The 26,293-nt window shown below is 41.7% G+C and overlaps 3 protein-coding genes across 3 annotated transcripts in view; all 3 read left to right on the top strand.

The window, feature by feature from the left end:
- lnp1 (leukemia NUP98 fusion partner 1) overlaps positions 1–3,464 on the top strand; it is a gene marked incomplete at its 5' end in the record, with an annotated part of 4,876 nt that extends 1,412 nt beyond the window's left edge. The window contains 3 exons of the mRNA XM_053636975.1: positions 1,366–1,590; positions 2,181–2,294; positions 2,785–3,464. Of these exons, the coding sequence (XP_053492950.1) occupies positions 1,366–1,590; positions 2,181–2,294; positions 2,785–2,928 (483 nt within the window). The remainder of the gene's footprint in view (positions 1–1,365; positions 1,591–2,180; positions 2,295–2,784) is intronic.
- A 3,291-nt stretch (positions 3,465–6,755) lies between these two features.
- On the top strand, positions 6,756–16,195 carry tmem45a (transmembrane protein 45a). Its single transcript, XM_053636853.1, has 7 exons — positions 6,756–6,844; positions 7,044–7,438; positions 10,920–11,131; positions 11,781–11,993; positions 12,656–12,840; positions 13,682–13,824; positions 14,336–16,195. The coding sequence occupies exons 3-7, from the start codon at positions 10,936–10,938 to the stop codon at positions 14,430–14,432; spliced, it is 834 nt and encodes a 277-aa protein (XP_053492828.1). The 5' UTR covers positions 6,756–6,844; positions 7,044–7,438; positions 10,920–10,935; the 3' UTR covers positions 14,433–16,195.
- A 3,001-nt stretch (positions 16,196–19,196) lies between these two features.
- On the top strand, positions 19,197–26,037 carry sft2d2a (SFT2 domain containing 2a). The gene is made up of 8 exons (XM_053636318.1): positions 19,197–19,574; positions 20,011–20,100; positions 21,467–21,552; positions 21,630–21,711; positions 25,001–25,036; positions 25,203–25,261; positions 25,357–25,386; positions 25,626–26,037. Exons 1-8 carry the CDS (start codon positions 19,506–19,508, stop codon positions 25,687–25,689), a joined length of 516 nt encoding a protein of 171 aa, XP_053492293.1. The 5' UTR covers positions 19,197–19,505; the 3' UTR covers positions 25,690–26,037.
- Positions 26,038–26,293: the final 256 nt, after the last annotated feature.

Below are 26,293 nucleotides of genomic sequence, written 5' to 3'. Positions count from 1 at the left end.
CCAACAGACAGACAGACTGATAGACAGACAGACTGACAGATAAATAGATAGATAAACAGACAGACAGACAGACAGACAGATAGATAGATAGATAGATAGATAGATAGAATGTAGCTACACTCCTTTTGTAAAAGTATTTGCCCCCATGCTGATTTCTTCTGTTTTTCTGAATATCTCATATCTCGTGTCTCGTTTTAGATCTTAAATACAACATAAAACAAAGGCAACCTGATTATTTTATTGAAGGAAAAAAAATTCTCCAACACCTATCACCAATGTGAAAAACTAATTGCCCCCTTAAAAATCTGGTTAAAATCTGGTTGTTCGACCTTTAGCAGCAATAACTGCATCCAGACGCTCCTGATAACTGGAGATCGGTCTTTCTCTTACTTCTAGGACTAGGATTTACTCCTACGCTTCGGATCGTTGTCTTGTTGCACAATCCAGTTACTCTTGAGTTTCAATTTACAGACTGAAGACCGGATATTCTCCTTTAGGATTTTCTGGTAGAGAGCAGACTTCATGTTTCCCTCAATTATTGCAAGTTGCCCAGGCCCTGAAGCAGCAGAGCATCCCCACACCATCACACTGCCTCCACCATGCTTGACCGTAGCTATGATGTTCTTCTTGTGGAATTCGGTGTTTGGTTTACGCCAGATGTAACATGACTCCTGTCTTCCAAACAGTTCCACTTTCGACTCATCAGTCCACAGAACATTCTCCCAAAAGGTTTGAGGATCATCAAGGTGTGTTCTGGCAAAATCCAGACGAGCCTTAATGTTCTTCTGGGTCAGCAGTGGTTTTCACCTCGCCACTCTTCCATGCCAACAGTGACCTTTATTGATGCAAGAGAGACCTGTAGTTCCTTTGATGTCGTCCTTGGCTCTTTTGTGACTTCCTGGATGAGTCGTTGCCGTGCTCTTGGAGGAATTTCGGAAGGTCGGCCACTTCTGGGAAGGTTCACTACTGTGCCGAGCTTCTCCATTTGGAGATAACGGCTCTCAGTGTGGTTCTTTGGAGTCCCAGAGCCTTTGAAATAGCTTTGTAACCCTTCCCAGACTGATGTATTTCAATCACCTTCTTCCTCATCATCTCTGGAATTTCTTTCAACTTTGGCACAGTGTGTTACTCAGTAAGACCTTTTAACCAACTCCATACTGCTGAGAAAGTTCTTTACAGGGTTTGCAGTAATCAGGCCTGGTTGTGTCTAGTCCAGCTGAACCCCGTTATCAATGCACTTTCATAGATTTAGTATGAGATATACACAAAAACAGAAGGAATCACAGCACTGTATAATCACACTGTACTGCTAGACACCACTATGCTTCTTACATACATTTAAAAATACATTTTTTAATATCTCAGTCCCAGCTGGAGGCCATGCGTCTGAAACATCCTTCGACTCCCAGTCACTTAAAGAGCCATGAGGAGAAGGAGGTGCGGTCACACCCTCACGCTCGCCGCGTCTCCTCGGACGAATACAGAGGGAATAAAGCTGTCGGAGCTGAGAGTCGCATCAGCACCGTCCCTGAGCTGACGGAGTCCTTCAAGAGGATGCTGCGCTTCCGCAACCACAGAGTCCCGTCACTGGTGGGTGCCGGTGTGTGTCAGACATCTGTATGAACATCTGTGTAAGGCTTGTGCTGGGATAATCACGCTGACTTTGAGACTAAAATGTATATAGAAAAGTCCCATGAACATCACATTTCACAAAATTGACATATGCAGACGTTCCACGTAATTTAAAAAATATTCCCGTGAAGAGATTATGTTCTGTAAGGAGACATTTATTTAGCGTTTATGGAAGGAGTCTCCAGTGTCAGGGGTTTGTAACAGTCCGAAACAAAGCTTTAAGTCTTCCGACATCTTCAGGACAGAGGAGTTTACGCTTTTTGGTTTCTCTGTAACATGACAAGCCGTGCTTTTCTTTCTTGTTGTTATTATTGTTGTTGTTGTTGTTGTTGTTGTCGTCGTATTAACTTTACGACAAAGTAAAAAGAAAAGGCTGTTGAGGGAAGGACTTTTTTACAGACATTCCATGGATAATAACAGACAATAAATGGATAATAAATATCAGAATCTTCATTTTGTAACTGAGCATTCAATAGCAGCACAGACGGGGGCCGGACGATGTTTCGTTTTCGTTCAGAGTTAACGCCGTGACGTTTGTTCGTTTGCAGACTGATTCGGATAGCGCCTGTCTGATCTGCCGTGAAGAAATGCGCAGGAGAGGTGGAGAACCAGGAAGATCAGGCCAAGAACTTCACTGTTCTCATCATCGCCTCCATAAAGAGGTAAGAGAAAGAAACACTTACACCAGGCGTTAACGCTTATATACGGTAAAAGTCCATTTTCGGTTCCATGTCCCGCTTTTGTTTAACCCCGGTCTCGCCCATACCTTCAGGGCTGAAAGCAGGATCAACGTTTTCATCGCAGAAACATGACTTGCTCTACATCAAGTGCTATTCTATCATCTCCGTTACGTTATCCTGCTTGATTTCTGAATAACACTACAAGATAACGCCGTGCCATCGATCCTATTAGTTAATAATAAGATCGATCATGATCGTAGTGTGTTATTAATGAGCAACGCTACACAAAAGAACAACATAAGATGGGTGTTCAATTGTCAGCGTGGAGTCCATTACAGAACTCCTCAGAATTTTCTCCTCAGTATTACCACATTTAGCAGTTCTCGCTAGCCTGAAATGTCCACACCCTGCTGTAGATCCCTGATTCTTGTGAGACTTTAGTTTGTTTTTCTCTCTGATGGTGTGCGTGAAGGTGCGGAGGCTGGAGCAGGGTGCGCGTCGACGTAGCCAGAGTTCTGCCACTGTGCGTGAAAACAGGAAGGAAGTACCATTCTGCAGCGAGCAGGAAGAACACCGCCTGCCCCGCCAACATCGTTCTCTACGCAGACAGCGCTGAGCTGAGACACACCGAGCATTTCGATACGAGATCACAGTCATGACTCAATTCTTTCTCAGTAAAATCTTTCCTTCCTTGCTTTTTAGGCTTTTTTTTTTGTTCTCCAATTTTCCTGATACGTTATAGGAAACGTAACGCTTCCTATTCTTGTTTCCTGTTTCCATGGTACTTAATTTGTCAGACCTGTTCTTTTGTGTGGTACAGGTGTGACTAATTAAGTCAGGGATTGATTAGATGTAGGATCTCAGCTACATTCCTAGTATAAGAAGAAAATAAAAACTTGGGGAAAAAAGATCTGCATATTCTATCCCTGTTTTTTTTTTTTTTTTTTTTGGCTTAAAGGCGAGTGCTCGAGTTTAAACTCAGTGGTTTAGACTTTATGGAGAAACCCCATGTTAGCGTGACCTACGCGAAGCTGATTTTAACAATATGAATGCCACGCCCTCAAAAATCGAGCTAAACTGGCACGTAACTCAACTCTGAATACGTGTAACTTTCTCCATGCAAATATTCATGTAACCTTTGGAGTTACGTCGCTAAATCTGTTACATACCTTCAATTCTGCAGATTAATAAGCAAGTATCCATATATATATATATATATATATATATATATATATATATATCTGGAAATGCAGATTCCATATGATGGGATTTATGTAAATTTTATGTAAAGTCATTTGGATAATTTTCTACTTATCCTCATTTCCTCCTCATAACAAATTCCAGTCTTCTTCTCTTGCTCTCTCTCTCTTTTTCTTTTTTCTTTTTTTTTTTTACTATTAATAAACCTGCTGCCCTTTTACATCGTCAAAAAGGTTTAAAATTTGTGTCATTTTTTTTTCTATACAATTACAGCATCCAGTTCTGATACTAAATAGGATTGTGTTCATTTAAAAAAAAAAATATCCATAAGTTCATTGTATATATTGTTTGCAATACCTTGAATGGTGTGAGTTTTCTGATTTAACCCTATTCTCAACAATATACTGTACTTTAACCCATTGTTTCTTGTTGTTTTTTGTTTTTTTTTTACTTGTTTACCTACTGTAAACACAACCGCCCTGTTCATTGGGAAATAAACGAGTTTAAATTAAGAGTAGTCCGGCGTACACTGTTTTCCCTCCACGGTGCTTGAGAGTTTATTGGAACTCTAACGCATTTAATTCGGCACGTTTCAATCCTCAGCCCGTTTACCGGTGGTGAAAGTACTCCAAATTCCCCATTCAAGTTCAAATAAAGAACAACAGCAATAAACCTTTAAATACCTCAGTTCTGTTGATTTCTCAGATCTGATCGGTCAGAAGGCGTTGATTAAGTTTCTATAACGGCAGTTCTGACAGTACTGACAGAGCCTGGATGGAGCCAGGATACTATCCCAGGTGACCCAGGGCACAAGGCAGGGGACATCCTGGACGGTGTGCCAACCCATGCAGGATGTTTTTGCTTCTCCAACCTACACTGACCCTGCTAGCTCACAAATTTAAACTATAATCTCAATTAATCTATCTGACTTGCTCTTAGGAGAAATAACACAGCAGAACTCACGAAGACTGGATTCAGACAAAGCAGGTTTATTTAGCAGTCAGCAAGACAGCAAATAACCCGAACTGGTCCAAGGGATACATGCCACATGGAGATAGTACCGTCGGTTACAATGCTCTTTATGTACATTTCAGGCATGGCACCATATCAAGCTTTTACCAATCAGACATAGTTCCCTTTTGGGTGCATCCAATCATAATCTTCCACACGTATCCCAGTTACATAATTTCCCATTATCTTTAACGGGCCCCAAGTTTTACCATTTAATGCAGTTGTAGATTTCCCATTATCTTTCTCTTGGTTTACCCTCCTGCGAAAGTCACTGTTTGCATCATTGCACTAAAGGGCCTATGTGTTCTCTACCATGTTCTCTACCACTTCTGTGACTAGATGCAAGATCCAAGACCATCAATCCTGGTTCTTCTAGGCAGAACTCTGGCCCTCCTTTGAAGAAGAAAAAGATGGGGGTGTCCACTCAAACACGCTTTACAGGGCCTCTTCTCAAAAAGAGCAAGATGGATGCATCTACTCAAACACGCCTTACAGTGTCTCCCTTCAAGAAGAGGAGAATGGATGCATCCACTCAGACACGCCTTACTGTGTCTCTTTTAAAGAAGAGAAAAATGAATGCGTCCACTCAGACACGTTTTATGGTGTCTTGTGGTACGCAGACTCCCAAGTGTACCCAGACTACCCAGAACCCCTGGACAGTGAACAGAAAAACTATGTTTCCCCCAAGATCTCATGTGAAACCCGTTGTTGTAAAAAAGTAATACTTTCTTTATGTATTCTTTTGCTAATACACCAATCCTGTTTGTGTGTGTGTGTGTGTGTGTGAGTGTGTGTGTGTGTCTGTACATTTGGCTGCTTATGCGTACATGCTCTCTTGACTGTGCATGGGGCCTCACGGTGCTTTGCCCTCTGATACCCGCACACGTCGCCCCACACACACACACACACACACACATACACACACACATGCTGCACAAACCAGTTCACGTAATTCAGCTGCTTTCAAATGTCAGATGAGGTTTCAATTCTTTATATTTTATTACTCTAAATTTCACTTTAATTTCCCCCACACACACATACACATAAACCGTGGTACCCAGAGGAAACCCCCGAAGCACGGGGAGAACTTGTAAACTCCGCGCACACAGGGCGGAGATGGGATTCAAACCCCCAACCCTGGAGACGCGAGGCAAACGTGCTAAGCTTCCAAGTCACCAAGACTGGTCACTCCAAACCACCAAGACTGGTCAATCCAACCAACCAAGACTGGTCACTCCAAGCCACCAAGACTGGACACTCCAAGGCACCAAGACTGGTCACTCCAAACCACCAAGACAGATCACTCCAAGCCACCAAGTCTGGTCACTCCAAACCACCAAGACTGGTCAATCCAACCAACCAAGACTGATCACTCCAAGCCACCAAGACTGATCACTCCAAACCACCAAGACTGATCACTCCAAACCACCAAGACTGATCACTCCAAACCACCAAGACAGATCACTCCAAGCCACCAGGACTGGTCACTCCAAGCCACCAAGACTGATCACTACAAGCCACCAAGTCTGGTCACTCCAAACCACCAAGACTGATCACTACAAGCCACCAAGACTGATCACTCCAAACCACCAAGACAGATCACTCTAAGCCACCAAGACTGGTCACTCCAAGCCACCAAGTCTGGTCACTCCAAACCACCAAGACTGGTCACTCCAAGCCACCAAGACTGATCACTCCAAGCCACCAAGACTTGTCACTCCAAACCACCAAGACTGATCACTACAAGCCACCAAGTCTGTTTTGAGGAGGAAAATAAATCACTCATTACAGTTAGCTTCTGAGAGAAGTCGAACGCAGCATCCGAGTACGGATACAGATACGAACAGTTCGAGCTCTCGCCAGATACAGATACAGATATTGTTAATGCATTACACCCTGCAAACTGTACACACTTCTGACATTTTGAATTTATAAACTAAAAAAATATTCAAACTGTTGTCTGTTCTTAGCTCTGCTCATTAATTAACCATTACAGTGGACATTATTTTGGTTAAATAAATAAATAAATACAAATAATAATAATAATAATAATAATAATAATAATAATAATAATAATAATGTTATTTGCATATTATAGAGGGGTCATTTATTCTCATTTAGGGAAAGGGTATGCTACATAAGGAACAAAATTATAATGAATTGTATATTCTATAGCTGACTAAAATTCCAGGTCGTGACAGTGTGCACGTACACATAACGCACGCACGCACGCACGCACGCACGCACACACACACACACACACACACACAAAATGCGTTTGTGTACCCACCCTAAGTAATTACAGCTTTTATTCCAGTCAGGTATGTATGAATGAGTGTATTATTTACTTTAAGACATTTACAAGTATTTACATTAAGTGTTTGGCTTAGTTTTGAACACAACAAACTTTTGAAACACACCCTGATGCAGTTTACAAACTGCAGTTTACATTTAGGCCCTCAAAAGTGTACAAGAAAACCACGAAAGCAGAGTTGCCTAAATATTTAACATTTTCCACAGGCGAATCATTTACAGCAAATCTTCTCCTGTCTGAAGAGGAGAGAAAACAGGCGAGCTAAAAATGCACACGTGGAAGCCTGTCCGGCGAGTGATTGACAGGCCATTCAGCCAATCAGAGCGCAGATGAGTGACGTTACGTCCAGGATTGAGCCAATCGATGATTGCATGGGCGGTTTACTCAAAAATAACGGGTGTTATTAAAAAAAAAAAAAGAAAGAAAGAAAGAAAGAAGAAAACTAAGCAAGGAAAATCGGTGTGAAGCATGTGGGATGTAGAAGTCGGTGTTCGTGATGTTTGAACAGTTTTCCTTTCAAAAGTGAAGAAAAAAAAGGCGAAAAAAAGACTGAAGACTTTATAAACACTCATCCGTCTTCCTTTCTTCTCCAGTCTGTAAGGTAAGTGTGGGAAAAAAAACACAAAACAGTGTTTATTTATGTCATTTATGACACTTCATTCATGAATTGAATCAAATTTATACGAATTAAAGAGTTGAAAGTCTCGTGTTTGTAAGATAAATCTTATTATAAGCAGTCCCTGCTGATAAAACAACAACAGTAGAAGCCCTCATAGAATGTGTAATGGTTTTAATGGGAGTTGTATTGGTCTTAATGGAAACTGTAATGTAATAACTGTGGGTATCGGTTCTATTGGTGGCATGTTATGTCTAGTGGAAACCATTAAGGACCGGTAATGGTTTTAAATTGTTAGCTGATGGGTTGTAATGGTATTTGTAGTGGAAACCATTAGAATTTCTGGGGGGGGGGGGGGTTGTGCATTAACTGTAATGATTACATGTAAATATGAACTTGATTTAGTTTTTACTTCACCAGCATGTTAAGGTTGTTTGTGTGGTGGGGGGCTGATATATTTACTCTTTTTTTCCCATATTTTTGTTTGTTTGTACAGCATTTTCCAAAATTCAACACATTTTTGTACCGTGGAACTGAAATGTCATGAATCTTAAACTCAGAATAATACTGACACAGTTAGGAAACATCAGTATAGTTCGCAAACTGATGTTAAACAGGACAGGGTCCTGCTGGGACAGGAAAATAATCCACGATGAGGTTGTGTGATACGCGAGACAGAGTTGACGTACCTCTCTGTAACAGGCTATTTGATTATTTTCCCGAAGTCTTTTATTCCTCTTACGCCAGAGCGATTTCCAACGAACGACACATCGGTTAGTAAGCCGAAATAAACGCTTATAATTATAACGTTAAACGCAACGCGAGTTAAACCCCTCTGTCGGAAAACGTAACGTTAGCTACAGCTTTTCCCTCTGACTGTTACAAAGCGTTGATACCGGAGACTCCTTCACTATAAACCAATCGTATCGACCAATTATCACTTTCTTTTAACGCTAAATAACAACACTTTAAAAAAAAAAAAAAAAAAAAAGTTTGTTGCTAGACATGCTGTACGTGATGTGGAGCGTCCGTCGTACGAGTCCCTGCGAACGAGCCGTCGCTATAGAAACGATGACGTATCGGAACGTGCGCGTTAATATGAACATGTGATTCGAATTACGGCCGGAACTACTTTCCGAGCTGCAGCTATGAAAAGTTATTCAAACTAGCTATTATGAGACGCTAATAACATCGTAGACAAACAAGCAAGAAATATAAATAATAATAATAATAATAATAATAATAATAATAAGGTTGTGAGTGCACAAGTATTCACACCTGTTGCTGTGAAACCCTTAAAATATTTCTTTATGGTAATCGGTTACCATCAGAAGTCATATAATTCGTTGAATGGAGTCGACCTGTGATGAAATTTTGCTGTAGGCAACATTTACAACTTGGTTGTTACCCAGAATGCACCAGTACACTGTGCAGTACGGACAAACAGCTTACTAGTTTGGTCATTATTGGTTTGGTATATAGCCGTGGTGTATTTATACTACTCAGAGGTGATTATTTGTCCAACAGACCCATCAGAGACCGTGTCTGTCTTCCAGTTTATATCTTCACGCCGTCTGAGATGACCTAGTACAACATCTCTGTTCATTTAACACGCTCCTGTTCATATGAAGGACGTGGTGAATATTTATCAGGCGGTGAGTATAAATAAACACTACAATGGCGGCCAATCAGACGGCCGGCCCGCTCTCCACTGAAGGGCTCTCAGGAGTCATCTGGTCTCCATGGCGATGGATGGAGAAATAGAGGTCCTTCTGAAAACCGAATCAGAGAGGAACGTTCTGAGATTTCGCTTCTTCTTGTTTCTTTTTTTTTCCTCCACGCTTAACATTAGCAGTGTTATAGTGTTTATACTGTACGAGGTCAGAGAGAGCACGGCTGCGTCCGAAACCGCGTACTTACCTGCTATATAGTAGGAGAAATACACATATTTCGGTAAGTACGCGGTTTGGGTCGCAGCCCACGGCTTCAAGCAGTCGTCTATCCGCACGTACAGCACGACAAATAATTAACCGCACTCGAAGCTTTCGTAAAAATCAAAAATAAAAACACTCAAAACGGTATACGGTTCCATAACGAAGACCGACTGTACGTCGATACGTGAAATTCTGGAGGGAACGTCGGACGGCGTGACGTGGGGACGTAATGACGTGTGCCGTTAATCGTTCAACGTTCTATAACACGTAAAACAGGAACATGAAAGGAATCTTCTAAAAGCGACTCATGTAAACACCTTAATCAGAATATTGTCTTATTCAGATTAAGGTCAATAATGAGATTACCGCTGTCCGTGTAAACGTATCTTCTTTTCAGTCACAGTTTGTTTCCAGTCAAATTGTGTTCAAAATATTCTGAGAATCCAATCGAATCGTGAATCACGAAGCCAGAATCGTGAGTCAGATCGGACCGGGGTGTATCGTTACACCTCTAGAAACCACGGACGGGACTAAAGTGCTCTTCGTCTTCTTTCTGTCTTATCTCTACTATCATTTAAAAAGCTTTGGAGTTGTTGAAAGGCGTTAGTCATGTGGGTGAATTTCTTTGTCCTCATGAAAACATTTCGACATTCCTTACCACATAAACACCCACACACACACACACACACACACACACACACACGCAATATCTTCAAAGCCTTCATTTAGTCTGATTGCTTTCTCTCACCATAATCACACACACACGCTGCCCTTTCCTCTGCCTTTCATTTCACCTGGACTTTTCTCCCTCCTTGACGTTACTTCGCCTGGTCGCTTTCAGACGCATCTAAAAAGCATCCTAGTAGTTTATTTATTTATTTGTTTGTTTTCTATAACTTTACTATTCACCGTTGTATTTGCCACTATTAGAGCGTACTGTGCTTGTGTTATAGTTATTAAAGTACGTGTTGTTTCGTGACCTAGGGTTTGTTCGTGTCTCCGTCGTAAAGTCTGTAGAATTTTTTGCTCATTTCTGTTTTATCCTGAAAACCTCCGCAGCTCAACAATCCACCTGTCTCCTTGAATATTTCACTCACGTACTTATTTAGTCCGAAGCTCCATTTTTTAGAGCTCATAACCATCCTCAGTGTGAAGCACGGCGGTGATAGCATCGTGGCGTGGAGGAGGGAGACTTTTTATCGACTGCGAAACACAGCAATCGTAGTAGAAAACAACAGATTTGAGACAGGGGCGGAGCTTCACTTCACTTTCCAGCACAACAGTGACCGTAAGCATACCGCCAAAGCTGCAGTGGATTAGTGTTAGAATTGTACCGTCAAAGCCCCGGCCCTCGGTCTGATTGAGAATGTGTGGTGAGAGATGAAAATTGCTGTTCACCAACAGTGTTCACCAGAAAGTGCTCGGGCAATTTCGCTAATAAGAATAGGAAGCAGATTGTAATTGCGGTCGAACGTGGTATTGACCCAAGCGGGTGAATATTTATGCAACCAACAGATTCCTTGGTGTTTCAGGTAGCTGTGAGTCATCATGGGGAGTTTTAAAGGCCACGCGCTACCTGGCAGCATGTTACTGATCAGCGGTGTGTGGTGGGCGGTGAAGTACTCGCTGTGGTACGCCATCCGCAGGAACAAGAGCGCCGGTGCAGCGAGGCTTACGACGCGAGCCACACAGCACCGCCTCGAAATCATCGAAGGGGCCACGATACTCTTCTTCGGTGTTGTCGGTAAGTTCAGTGGTTATGGTGTTGGACTTCTGACCAGAAGGTCATGAGTTCAAATCTCAGCACCACCCACCTTAACCATCAACTGCTCAGGTGTGTAAAAGAAATATACAGTGGGGGAGATAAGTATTGGACACGTCAACATTTTTTTCAGGAACTATATTTTCCAATGAGGTTATTCACGTGAAATTTTCACCAGAGATCAGTATTAACTCAGGAAATCCGCAAATATAAAGAATTCACAACGTTAAAGTCCGTGAATAAAGTTATGTGTGATAAAGTGGAATGACACAGGAAAAAAGTCTTGAACACGCTAAGAGAAAGCAGTCTCTCGCCAGCCTCTCCTTTTACATTTATTTATTTCTTTCTTTTTCATTTCTCTTAAAGTCAATAAGCGTGCCATGTTTCTGAGAAAATGAGCTGTATCGTGAATGCACTTGGAAATTTGTGCCTGATTGGTATTTGCCAGCATATACACACGTGAATATACACGTCCGGAAAGATGTTGTTGTTGTTGTTGTTGTTGTTGTTTGGTTTGGCCTATGCAGATGTTACACTGTTACATATTTACACTTTTATAGGAAATCTATTACGCTGAAAAGTAGATGATGGCTGAATACTGTGTGTGTGTGTGTGTGTGTGTGTGAGACAGGGATACTAGGAGAACAGTTTACAGTGGACGGTCCGAAGCTCCACCTGTACGACTCGTCCACTCAGCACTGGGAAAAACTGATGAACTGGCAGCACACGACCATATACCTGTTCTTCGGCCTGGCCGGAGCAACGTCCCTCACCGTCCACAGCACCAGCGCAGCACCTCTGGCCTTAGATCGCTTACTGCTGGGCCTGGCTTTCTTCAACGAAGGTAACACAATTCGAACCTCGGCGTGTAAATCGCTAACAGACGATTAGCTCGTGGGGGGGTGTTTACCGAAGAGCTCGGTTCAGGATGAAACCACGGTAGCGCTACGCAGGACCTCAGTGCTGAGCTAGCTAATAAGGCAAAATCGTGGTTGTTATGGTAACCGGTTTAAATAAATGGATAACATTTGTTTATTTCTCCTCATATCTTTATCAGCGATGGGAAAATGTTTATTTATTTTATACACAAGCTTTTCCCACCAGAGTCGCCTTGTTTCTTGAAGAGCCGTCCACACGGCTCCAGATCTTTATAGGTCTCCAGGCACGCGGTGGCGTAGCGGTTAGCACGTTCGCCTCACGCCGTCAGGGTCGGGGGTTTGATTTACGCTGGTGTCCTGTGTGTGCGGAGTTTGCATGTTCTCCCTGTGCTGCGGGGGTTTCCTCCCCTGGTCCAAACACATGCACGGTAGGCTGATTGGCGAGTCCAAAGTGTCACTGGAACTTCCTTTCAAATAAAGACAAAATGATGATGTAGATGAATTAATCGATTAACGTGAGCTAGTTAAATTTGCGGGTAGCTACTGTAGATCTTACATTTAGATCTGTTTCTTTCAGGGGAAACAGGAAGTGTAACATTTGACTAAATGTTTTTTTTTTTTTTTCCAGGATTCATATTCCTTTATCACCTGCACGGCAGAGAGATGCTGGATGTCCACGTCCACATGCTCCTGCTGTACGCCGTGTTCGGAGGAGCTCTCGTCTGCCTGCTGGAGGTCTTCCACAGAGGAAACGTGCTGCTGGAGCTGTTACGCGCCGCACTCAGTCTGCTGCAGGGCAGCTGGTTCTGGCAGGTCTGGCGAAATGTTTGAAAACTCACGGGTCTACTGTATATTAACGCGTGGACGGTCCGCATACACTGAGCCTAATAATAAACAGATTGAAACGTTTATTGTTGATAACGATAAGGAGATGTTTATTTAACACGTACAGAAGAAGTCTACGGTGACAGTCAGAGTTAAAGCGGCGCGAAATTCTTTACTGATTGGAAAAATGGGAAACATTTTCGGAAAGTAATTAACTCGAGGTCATATCAGACCGGTTTTAGGCGAGTGTGAAATTTTAAAAACGTCTTGTAATGGTCTAGCCGGTCTCAGGCGTGAGCAGGGCTTGGTAGACCATCTCGTCTGCCTCAGGCATGAACATCGCATTGGAGGTCGCAGGAACTCAGCAAGAACCTCTAGCAGGAACACAGCTCAGGTCACCATATGGACCTCTGGGTGGAGCTTGGCAGGGTACATCACCTCGGAGGTCTCAGGCTGGAGCTCTGGAGGTGAGGTCGCCATGTAGACCTCAGGCTGGAACTTGGCAGGTGACATCACCTCGCAGGTCTCAGGCTGGAGCTCTGGAGGGAGCTCTGCAGGAGAGGCCGTCCTATAGGTCTCCGGCTGGAGCTCAGCCGGAACCTTTCCAGCCTTCCTCTCATTGTGAGCGGCGAACAGTCGAACAGGTTTGGCAGACAGACCGCTCCAACTGCTTCTCGTCAGCCTTGGAGTCCATCAGGCTCGCAAAATATAATTGGCATTGCAAAAAAATTTTTTTTCTTCTTCAAAATGATCCAGTGCCATCTCTAATGATTGTCGTTCTTGTTGTTGCTGTTGTAGCTGTGTAACCTTCTGCTCTCCTTTTACCCAGATTGCCTTTGTGCTGTACCCACCCAGTGAGGTGAAGTGGGATCAGTCTGATCACAACAACGCAATGTTCATCACCATGTGTTACAGCTGGCACCTGGCCTTCGCTCTCGCCATCGTGGCTGTAGCACACACCACTGTCATATGGTAAGTCTGTTATCAGCACACGCGAGGGCCTCGTGCATGAGCTGTCAAGTACCGTAGAGGTCCGCGTTCATACCTGCATGTAGCATAAACATGTCCACTAGGGGGCAGAATAACAGAATGAAAGTCTTCAGTGCAGAACGGTTTTGTCGTTTGCATGATGTAATTTTCAAGCTACAAACTGGCGGGAAAAACATGGACGCCTCCATGAAAGCACGTCTAACGGTAGCGAAAATAAAGGACGGAAAGAAACAAGACGTAACTGGTGCGAAACAATGATCGTGAGTAAAATCGGCGTTGTGGATAAAGCGACTATACCAAGTACAGTGCTCTCAAGAAAAGTGACCCGTGATGTTTAATTATTAAAACATTCATAATGTATTGCATCACATCATCACTTTTTCCAGCCCTTTACCCAATCAGATGATACTAATGTATGAAGAAAAATGTTGAAAACACTTAAAAATCTATTAGTTTATATACTAACCGATATTTCCCTTCTTTTTTTCCTCAGCATAGTACGTTCCAAACTCAGCAGGATTCCGCCGATGGAGATGGGTCTGCTGAAACCACAGGAAAGAGAAGGAGACTCTGAAGACGAGGGTTTATAAGTATTTATCGCCCCTGTGGCAGGTTTTCTCAGTTTAGAAACGCACGAGAGCCACCTGAAAAGGCCAGCACGTATCCAAATAAACCAGTACCAGGGACAGCGTTGACTTCCTGTAGGCTCGGTCCACTACGCCGAGTGTCCACGATGACGGTTCACCTTCAGCCGCCCTTATGTTCTGTCTAGTCGTCTCTCTCTAAAAAGGAAAACTCTAGTTTTAAAAAAAAAAATCATAATCTCTATCCACTGGATCTGTAGTGTATCTGTGTTAGAAGAATTTCATCTCCACTCAAAAAAGAAACCTGTTTACTGAAAACTCACGTATAATGGAAAGTCTAAGGGCAGATGTTGATCTCAATTCATTTTTTTTTTTTAATAACTACATGGCAAAAAATGTTGACATCGTCATTACACCGGAACGACAAACGTGTGAGGATGAACGAAACGAAACGAGAATCGACTCGTTAGTGATTCCAGACTTTACTTCCTGTACCAACCTACGTAGGTTTGTAACAAAAAGCCCCGCCTCTGGTCTTCATCGGCCGCTCGCCGACAGCGCTAGACCGATCTCAATCGCGACAGACTGGGACGTCTGACCAATCAGAGCAGAGTATGCTCTCTGAAAGGAGGAGTTTAGAACGAATCATTTAGAACGAATCATTTAACGAGTCGTTTGTGACACTGGGGGAAAAAAGGTATCGCTGCGGTTTAAATGACGAGCACGTTAAAGTCTTTTTTGACCTCGGATGCGTGTAAATCTATCGTATGAGACCTTTACAACAACATTAGGAACGTTTCAAATCCATAATATGTGCGCTTTACGAATGAGCGGTAATCACGCGTACACTACAGATAACAACGCCGACCGACTTTATGATTTTTCCGAAACGCTGGAGTGTTCCTTGGAAGACAGAGACGACTGGATTCGCAACGGTGGTGCAATCATTCCTTGCCTTTGTTAGAAATGACCAAAGAACCTATCCTGTTTTAACTAAAGACGCTGTTACAATGGTGTATGGTGAGCTACATATTTATACTGTATGTGCATTCGTGGTTAATACATCGTACAAACACTAAGATAAATACCGAGGTAATAATAATAGCCTTTTTCAAGATTCAAAGAAGGAGGTCGTTAGATTTAGAACGTTTACTGATAAAAACAGCACACACACACACACACACACACACACACGGTAATAAGACACAGAAATAGCTATAATAGTAGTAGAAATGTTAGATATCATTTCAGTAGGAATAATAACATCACGTTGAGATTTTTCTGAGCAGAAATCACGTGCAATCTGGGAAGAGCCTTGAATTACAGTGTGTGGAGTATTTATTGATACAGTATGAACATACATACGCGGTATACTTTGTAAAGATACCGATACTGTTTCAAGTCAGGATTCGAAACAGCCTTGTATTATTTAACAGGGATATTTTATATACATATATAGATATATATATAAAACGGATACACTTTCACGAAAGGATGTGTGTAATTTTCCCCCTCTCTCTTTTTTTTAATCGTGTTAAGTTAGTTAACTTTTGTTATTTGTGCTATACACTGGTAGCTTTGTGCCGGCTGTGTTTATGAGAACGCGTCGTGTAAAAACGTCGCCGTAAATCTTCGCTCTAAAAATAAAAACACTTCAAAAAACAACAAAAAAACCGATTCTGTCGTGTCTGATATTAAGTGCAGTGCCTCCAGCCGAACGCTACAGAGCGCGTGGAGATTTCCGAGGAAGAATTTTTAAAAAGTCGACGCTCTGAATCGACGAGGACGTTGCCCTGTCGACGACGGCGGTCGTGTCGACTGACCACTTCGTTAGGAACTGATGTATATCTGCTTGCTTGTGCGTTCGATCCGATCAGCCGATCACGTGGCGGCCGCATGACGCGTAAAAATCATACAGATACAGGTCAAGAGCTTCCGCCGATGTTCACGTCAGACATCTCGGTGACTTCGAGCGTGGAGCGGTGCTCGGTGTCAGGTTTGATCATATCCGAAACTGTCGATCTGCTGGGATTTCCACATAGAACGGAGTCTAGAGTTTACACCGAATGGTGCAGAAAACAAAAAGACATGCAGCGTTCTGAGGGCAGAACATGGGAGAACGGACAGAGTAGTCGGTGCTGATAACTTTCGCTGACTTTCTCATACAGCAACTCAAAGAAGAACCGCTCTTCACAACCGTGGTGAGCAGAAAAGCATGTCGAACCGTACGGAGGATGAGCTACGACTGCCGAGAACCCCTTCGAGAACGGGGATCTGAGGCTGCAGCGAAACCGGGGTGTGCAAGCTTGAAAAAATGCCACCTGCTCTTTTTCCAATCATCACCTATCCACTGTAGCCTTATATTCCTGATTAGAAGATTGGATTATTGCGTCAATGTTCCTAAGTCGTATGATGTTCCTAAAGCGTATGATCTTACCTAATGTTGTTCTGCAGATGCAAGAACTCGGGGTTTCTCTCAAGGTTTCTTCCTCATGTGATCCCAGGGAGTTCTTCCTTGCCACCATCGCCATGGCTTGTTTATTAGGGATGAATTTAAACCTATATCCAGGTATCTGTAAAGCTGATTGTGTTATACGAAGCGCTATATAAATAAACTTGGATTTAATTGAAAATTACTGGGTGGCAAAGTAGGGTCCACATTACGGCTCCACGGCCTGGGGTTTGATCCTGAGCTCAGGCTACTGTCTGTGCAGACCTGTTCTTGTGTGGGTTTCCTCCACTGTCCAAAAAGGTACGTACAGGTATGTGGACTGGCTGTGGTAAATTACCCACTTGTGGGAATGAGTATGTGAATGTGTAAGTCCGTGTATGTTCACGGTGAACTGGCATCCCATCCGGGGTGACTTTCTTTGGCTCTGAGGATCTGGTAACCAAGAACAAGGACAGGACTAAATAAACAACAACATGGGATTTTTATGCTCCGTCTTATTTTGTTAACAGTATTAAGGGTAAGCAGAATCTGCAAGGGGTGTGCAAACTTTTGGGCACAGCTGTATATATCTTCTTATATATATATGCAGTTTTGTTTCTGAAAATTGATTCTTGCACCTTGCTGTTAAACTGAACATGTGCCATTTCTATTGTGATCTGAGAATTCGTTACAGATGAGAACACAAAAAAAACCCCACCAGATGTTCATTCCATGTAATACCGCCATCTAGTGGTGACGTTTAGCATCACACTCAGTAAACCCCTCAATATGTGTTGTTAGAGGTGTGTTATTAGATTTAAAGATGACTTTAAAGCCTCCTCGTGATTATAACAGCATAATAAATGATAGTTTTAAAAATTTAAATGAATTGTATTTTTAATTTTAAAAAAAATCAAGAATGAACTGGGATTCGAAGAAAAAAGCCCATGTTTTGCTCTCCATGATCAGGCCATCAATCCGTCTTACTTTTGTGTCGGTTTTACAAAGCAACACTGGATAAGAACTCACACGGATCCAGATACAAGCATCATTACCGAGATTACCAAATAACAGCGCTCTAAATCACACTACATATCACAGTGTACGCGACTAGCTATGTAAAGAACAGGTAGGCTAGCCTGGATTAGCCAGCATGGGGTCACTACAGCACAATAAAACAATATAAACATCCCCTTCCTACAAACAAACTAATCGACATTACTCACAAATACATCGAGGAGATTTCGAACACATGTTTTAAATCATAAAAAGTCTCGATGTCCAATAGTATAAAATAATAATAAATAAGAACGCTCCAGAGCGCTCTACGTGTGGAGCGCAATAAAGGATGCAGATGTTCATCTCATGACTGTGTCCTCGTAGATGATATATAGTGACAAATAACACTTCAAATGAAATCTATTATTTTTGTTCGATGTTGACAGATGTTTGGGGGATTATTCATGGGGGACAAAATCTTTTGTTCTTCTTTACTGTACTGAAAGGGTTCATCGGGAGCCTTGATATATACTTTATCTACAACCCCAATTCCAAAAATACTGGGACGCCGTGTAAAATGTGAATAAATGCAAAATGTTCCTCCAGCTGTTTCTTTTCACTAACACTTACTTTTCCAGCCTCTTCTTACCCCCCGTCCCAACTTTTTTGAGACTTGTTGCGGCCATCGAATTCAAATCTACCTTTTTTTTTTTTTTTCCTTAAAACGGTCCATTTCCTCCGTTTAAACATTTGATGGGTTTTCTATGTTCTACTATGAGTAAACATGCAGGTTTATGAGGTTTGCAAATCGTTGTATTCTGTTTTTATTGACGTTTCACACAGCGTCCCAACTTTTTGGGAATCAGGGTTGTACTTTATCACTGTAACGGTTAAACAAATCGAGTGCAAAAATATAAATAAACGTATATATATATATATATGATACAAATGTTGTATTATTTGACCAGTTTAAAAATCTTATTCCATTTCCCCCCCTTAAATCCTCCCTGAATCCACCCTTCTGCTGGGATCAGGATCATCCTGATTTTATTTATTTATTTATTTATTTACTTACTTATTTTTGGATAACAGGTACCCAATCCTCCTAAAAAAAAGTTCTGAACAACACATACTGAAGGTTTTCTCCAGATCAAAAAGCAAGATTGGATTACATGATCTCTAATCTGATTTCAGAGTCCTTTCTCTCTCTCTCTCTCTTTCTCTCTCTATCTCTCTTTATGTCTTTCTCTCGCTCTCTCTCTCTCTTTCTCTCTCTCTCTCTCTCTCTCTCTCTCTCTCTCTCTCTCTCTCTCTCTCTTTTAAACACCCCATTTTCCAAGATTAGACCTAATCCGACATACTAGAAATTCAGGTTACTTGTGAACATCTGGGCCCAGGACCAGACCCGGGAACCTGTGACCCAGGTAAAGAGCGCACCTGGAGAAGTACCCGGTAATTACCGCTGTGCGGCGCCACGTGGTTGCGACATGTTGATTTGGCGTCTTTTTCACGTGCACTCCGTGTCATCATCATCCTCATCATCCTCATAATCATCCAGCTGGCTTTCCAACACGTCCCGCTTTCACAGAAGACGTCGTTAAGAGAGGAACCCCGGCGCGTTCTCGGAGCGTTTCATCCATTAAAGGTTTATGGATAAATTAAGGGCGGTGCTGAGCGGGCGAGACGGAAACACTGACAGCACACCGAATGTAATCGAGGTAAACACATCATATGACTTATTGTCACACAACTTTGTAGCCGAGGCTGTAGACATCTTTAACATTTCAGTCATTTCTATTGGATTAACCGTGTTTCCAAAATGACGCACGGTGTAACTACAGTTCAGGAACCAGGAACCAGGGTCCGAGAAGGTTCCTGTAAGATTCCTGAACGCTTCTCTCATCTTATTCTGCTTCAATATTCACCAGTCATACTGATGCATGTTTTAAGCCAATGAAACAGAAAGGTTGTGAGTTCAAATCCCATTGTTAAGTCCTTATAATAAGGACAATCTCTTTTTTTTTATTTCTTACTGTATTTATTTATTTATTTGTTTGTTTATTCCATTTGGTTTTGGCATCATATATGGTTCCTGTAGGGGAGAACAATATTTACCCAATGAGTAGTACATCTAAAACCTTTCACTTTTTGTAGGCAGTGAATGAAGCGTCCACACTGTCATGGAGGACACGGGTGAGAGGATTCGCTGTCTGCATGGGAATCGGGATCTTCTGCTCGATTCTGGTTTGTATCTACAGAGAGATGTATTTTTGTTTTGTTTGATTGCTTAAGTAAAGAACCATGATTTTCACTCTGACATTTCGGGGGGTATGAGGCAGGGCATGTGTTGCCGGTCAGACCAGCTCTGAGGAATGTCACAGAAAAAGAAGAAGAAGAAGAATGCACTCAGATATGCAGCTGCTGAGTCACTGACGAATCGGTTCTTTCCGAATGAATCTTTTTTTTTCTTTTCTTCACGTGAGTCGAATCTAAACGTTTACAAAAGGAACTGATTTATCATTTAATAAACAACAACAAAAACAAAACAGTAATCCGGACATAAGTAGATGTTGTTATGTCCTCCTGAGACGCCTGAAGTTCTTCTCGGTTGTCTTTAACTCACACTTTTTTTGTTGTTGTTGTAATTCTTCAGTAAATGATCAGCCACCGGTTGCAGGAATCTTACAGCGAGAACTTGTAGGCTATATACAGTACGGTCACTTTACCGTACATTTACAGAGATGTGAGTCTGTATGCTCCTCATGTGGTTTATATGGTGTATCTATCTCTATCTCAGTTGTGCCCAAAAGTTTGCACACCCCTCGGAGAAGCTGCTAAATCTTAATACTGTTAACAGAATAAGACGGATCATAAAAATCCCATGTTGTTGTTTATTTAGTCCTGTCCTGAATAAACTATTTCACATAACTGATGTTTACATATAGTCCACAAGACAATAGCTGAATTTGTCAAAATGACCCTGTTCAAAAGTTTACACGCCCTTGATTATTAATACCGTGTGTCGTTACCTGGATGATCAGCGACTGTGTTTATGTTCTGTGAGAGTTCTTCACGAGTCCCTTGTTTGTCCTGAGCGGTTAAACCGCCCGCTGTTCTTCAGAATAAATCCTCCAGGTCCTGCGCGTTCTTTACTTTTCCAGCATCTTCTGCATATTTGACCCCCTTTCCATCAGAAACTAGATGATGTCGAGATCCATCTTTTCACACCGAGGACGACTGAGAGACTCGTTCACGACAAAAGGTGTAAACGTTCACTGATGCTCAAGAAGGCGACACGATACATTAAGAGCCAGGGGGGTGTAAACTTTTGAACAGGATGATCGGTGTAAATTGAGAGTATTTTGTCTTTTGGGAGACTCTTATTTAGCGTCTGAAGGGTGGTACTAAGTGGGAAAAAAAAGGTATTTTAAGCAAAATAATAATAATTTATTCCTTTTACAGTACAGCACTTTGCAGACGATTAAAATTAAAGACTGACGGACCATCTGACCAATCAGAATCCAGAATTCATTACCGCTCGTGGTATATTAAGGGACTGTTAAGGAAACGCATTTAATTAGGAAGTAACTGGAGTTCCTCTGTGTGCTAGGGCGTGTGCTGCCTGTTCTTACCCAAGATAGGCCTGATTCTCTTTATCGTCCTTTACACACTGGGGAATATCTGCTCCTTAGCCAGGTGAGTGCGCACTTATTTACAGATCCACTCGTCCAGTTGGAGTGAAAGTAACCGAGTTAGACTGATCTCTTCTACAGCACCTTGTTTCTGATGGGGCCGGTGAAGCAGCTGAAGAGGATGTTTGACAAAACCAGAGTCGTCGCCACGGTGGTCATGATCGTGAGTTCATTTTCATCACCTCCACCTGCGGTAGAGCCTAATCAGACACTGGATAGGTGCCTATTGGGGCACTTCATGTTTTCTCACATGTAGGAGCAGCCTAGAGGGTATTTCAGCAGCCCCACCCCCCATTTAAAGAGCACACACTCACTCATCCAATCACACTCACCCGCACAGATTCGCACTCGCTCGTATACACTCGCACGCGTTCACACTCGCTCGTATACACTCGCGCGCATTCACACTCGCTCGTATACACTCGCACACAATCGCACGCATTCACAAACACGCGTTCACACTCGCACGCGTTCACACTCGCGCGTATACACTCGCACACAATCTCCCATTCATATACACTCTTTAAAAAAAAACAAAAAAACAGCCAGATTTTTACAAAAGTTTTAATAAACACTCACCTCACCCACTCGATATTACAACAGAAGAAGGAGAAGCATTTATTTGTCTCATACATTACAGCACAGTGAAATTATTACTATTATTATTATTATTATTATTATTATTATTATTTTAATATCCCAGCTTGTTAGGAAGTAGAGGTCGGAGTGACTTTTACAAATTACAAAAAATTTGTAAAATAAATTGAAAATTACACACACACACACACACATATATATATATATATATATATATATATATATATATATATATATATATATATATATATATATATATATATACACACACACACACACACACACACACACACACACACAAAAAAAACCATCTATTTGAAATGGGGACAATTTTACTGAATGTTCAACCTATAGTGGTGCTTGAAAGTTTGTGAACCCGTTAGAATTTTCCACATTTCTGCATAAATATGACCTAAAACATCAGCAAATTTTCACATAAGCCCTAAAAGTAGATAACGAGAACCCACTTAAACAGATGATAAAAAATATTATACTTGGTCATTTATTATTGAGGAAAATGATCCAATATTACATATCTGTGCACGGCAAAAGTATGTGAAGGTCTAGGATTAGCAGTTCATTTGAAGGTGAAGATAGAGTCGGGTGTTTTCATTCAATGAGATGACGATCAGGTGTGAGTGAGTGAGCGTCCTGTTTAATTCAAAGAACACGGATCTATCAGAGTCTGATCTTCACAGCACGTGTTTGTGGAAGTGTATCATGGCACGAACAGAGGAGATTTCTGAGGACCTCGGGGAAAAAAAAAAAAAGAGAAAGAGTTGTTGACTCTCCTCAGGCTGGGAAAGGTTACAAAACCATCTCTAAAGAGCTTGGAAATCTTTTTCCTCAATAAATAAATGACAAAGTATAATATTCTCATCTCTTTTCTTTAATTTGGTTCTCTTTGTCCGCTTTTAGGATTTGTGTGAAAAGCCGATGAAGTTTTACGTCACATTCACGCAAGAGATATAGAAAATCTCTATGAAAGGGTTCACAAACTTTCAAGCACCAAAAAAAATCACATGTAGACAATTTGTATTACTCAGAGAGGCGCTAAAATACGTGAAGTAGACCTGTGTACTCCTTTGTGCGTTTAGTCTAGATAGAAAAGTCACAGGTTTATGTGCTAATTGGCTGCGAAGAGAAAAAGAGCACAGAACGTGTTTGTTGCGTTCGGTGAGAAATTGCCGGGAGAACGAGTTTGAAAGCAAAGATCTGATTAAATTGAAACAACAACAACAAGCGAGATGAGAACAGACGGCTGTGCTTTCCTAATATATCGAGAGACTTGACCTGTTTGTTGAATTTGTGCTACATATTACCCCCAAATTCACTCCTGACGCAAAGGACTGCATGTAAAGCGCCCAAAAACCAAAAGTAAAAGACATGGCAATGCATGGCAAAGTCTTGTTTACTCTCGAGCCTTCATTACTGAGTTTATTTAGTCTGTATTGATCCGCCAGCTGGAATTACAGAACCATTCGCTTAAATACGTGACGAGAGACAGCGGGACAGTGAATAACCGGTGTGTGTTTTGTTTGTGTTTATTTTGTTTGCTTGCATGTTGGCGTAAAACGAGCATCATGGCACACGGACACTTTTGCTACGTAACTACAAGTTGCTTTCATAGATTATGATTTTGAAATAAAGTGCACAGCGTACACGTACAAACTCTAAGGAGTTTGCACTTCACTCATGCGTGCGTGTGACCAAAAATAGACACGACGCGTAAAACAAAAGCGGCGTGACGCACAAGGTCGGGTTTGACGCACGCCGAGCGCTCCTGTGACGTGGCTGGAGTGGTCCGAAACGCATTTTAACACGGAATTGAATGATTTCTTGACGCAAAGCATCCAGTGTGAATCGGCCCGGAGTGATGTGTCGTGTCGTGACGTGACGTTCGCAAACAAGCGGACGAAACCCCTCCCCACTTTTAATGGATACGAGTCTTCTTAATGAAGCACAGACACAGCAGCACATGAAGTCTAACGCATGCTTAGCGTTTAACGTGTGCCTTGCGAATTTTCCAATTATTTATGTAAAATACAATCCAAAGTAACGTACAGTCCCGCCAGGATGTGGTGATTTTTGCGATCGCAGAAATGAACGCAAAATCAAGCAAACGTCGCGACGTTCGTAAGGAGCGTGCAGTTTTTCAAAATTACAGCGGATTTTCCACAGATTTGCTCCAAGACGTCACACGACGCAAATCTGCGGTAAGTTTGCTCTCTTCGATTCACGTGCGTCGAACGTGAGTACAGCTAAGAGGCCTCGTTTGCCAACAAACATCACTGCGAAAGACCGGGAAAAACAATTCCGTACGATTGCGACTTCGCCAATTCGAGTAGTTTTACGCACAAAAAACTCAGCACGTTGCAAACTTTTGAAAAGTCACGGCGAAATTGAGCGTTTTGGAACGCAACGATCTCAAAAAGCTCTGCGAAATCCTGTACGGATGGAATGAAATGGAATTGCATTAGTTAGAAGGGCGTCAGAACTTTGTCTGGTTTGGAAAAAAATCTGCGAGTTGAGCCAAATGATCAGACTCACTGAAGAGAGCCAAAATTCCCACCATTGCTAAGCTTATGTATTGTGTCTAATATGCTTGTAATTTGCATTGTACTGTATAATACCATGTGGGGCGGAGCAAATGCAAATTGTCCAGATACTTTAGGCCTCGGCCAATAAACAGCTTAAACCCCACTGGTCAAAATGTCAGTCAAGGAACTCTGAGGTAGATCAAGTTTATTGAAGTCGATAAAACGCAGGATTGTTAGTTTTGTTTAAATAAACAAGTCTCTGTAAGATGTTTGAAATCATTATAGATCTGGAGTTGATTTGTATTTTGTCCGTAGGTGTGCCTGGTGCTGACGCTCTGTGCGGCGTTTTGGGTGAGTTACTTCTTTATTTATATCTATAAAATAGCTTGAGCTTGGACTGATAAATTTGGTGCAAGTATCTGAGATGATTTTTAGTTGGTCAGGAAGAAGATGTGCTCCGATTTGTGTGTGGAATTTTTTTAAACATCTTTTAAATGACGGTTCGTCTTTCCCACAGTGGAAGATTTTCGCCCTGACGTTGCTGTTTGTTATTTTGCAAGCCATTGCGTTTGCTTGGTAAGCGTGTGAACAGATTACTGGCTCATAATGTTTATCGCGGCATTATAACAGGATGAGCTGCTTTACAACAGTCTGCGTATTTTCGTTTGCAGGTACGGACTCTCGTACATCCCTTTTGCAAGGTGTGTTCACTTTGGTTTGGTAAAAAACAAACAAACATAATTATGGAATGATATTGGGATCTGGATGTGAACTTGTATACGTACTTGTATGATAACTTGAATAAAAGTATAGTTATAATTATATACAGTTCGCCATAAAGTTAAACTAAATGGAAACTGTATTTCTTGCATTTGAATTAATACGTATAATATTTATCTTATTATTTTTTTTTCTTCCCTTTTCTCTCTGTCTCTAATAGAGATGCCATTTTGAAGTTCTTTTCCTCGATGTGCAAAATGTGCATAAAATGTCAGTGCGATTGACATTTCCTGAGGGTTCTTCTTTACAAGTTTGATCCAGGACCTGTGTTTTCGAGTTTCATGATCACTAAACACACACACACCCACACACACACACCAACACCAACACTAACACTTTCCATGGTCATGCGTTCCAATATGGTGAACGCCTGACTGATATTCTACTACTTTTATTTTTGCTTTTGTTGAAGGTAAAAGAATTCAAAGATTCAAGGTTTCTGGGATCATTCTCATGTTCGGTTTTTAGTATCTGGTACATCTATTAGATCCATAAATCCCACGAACAGAGCCTTGTTTACTGTACTGAAGTTTTGGGCCTGTTTTGTTTTTCTCGTTGCTGTGAGATTTTTTTTTAAAAAAAGTCAAAAGTGCATCAACTGTTGCAAATGATGTTGTTAATGTTGGCTTGGTAAAATCCTGTTGTGCAATAGTGTAAATAAATAAATGAATATGTTTTTGTCATGTTTATTCTGTGTTACCCTTGGAATGTACAATTTTAGGCTAAGAGTGGGTGGGGCTTATAGCTGAGCAACAGTAATAAATATTTTTAATGCATGCTCAACTTGAATAAAATGTGCATGTGAAATGAGTAAATAAAATATCTTTA

The sequence above is a fragment of the Ictalurus furcatus genome, chromosome 11, assembly GCF_023375685.1.
Source record: "Ictalurus furcatus strain D&B chromosome 11, Billie_1.0, whole genome shotgun sequence".
Lineage (NCBI taxonomy): Eukaryota > Metazoa > Chordata > Actinopteri > Siluriformes > Ictaluridae > Ictalurus > Ictalurus furcatus.
Note: the sequence above shows the minus strand (reverse complement) of the source record. Positions and strands in the feature narration are given on the sequence as shown.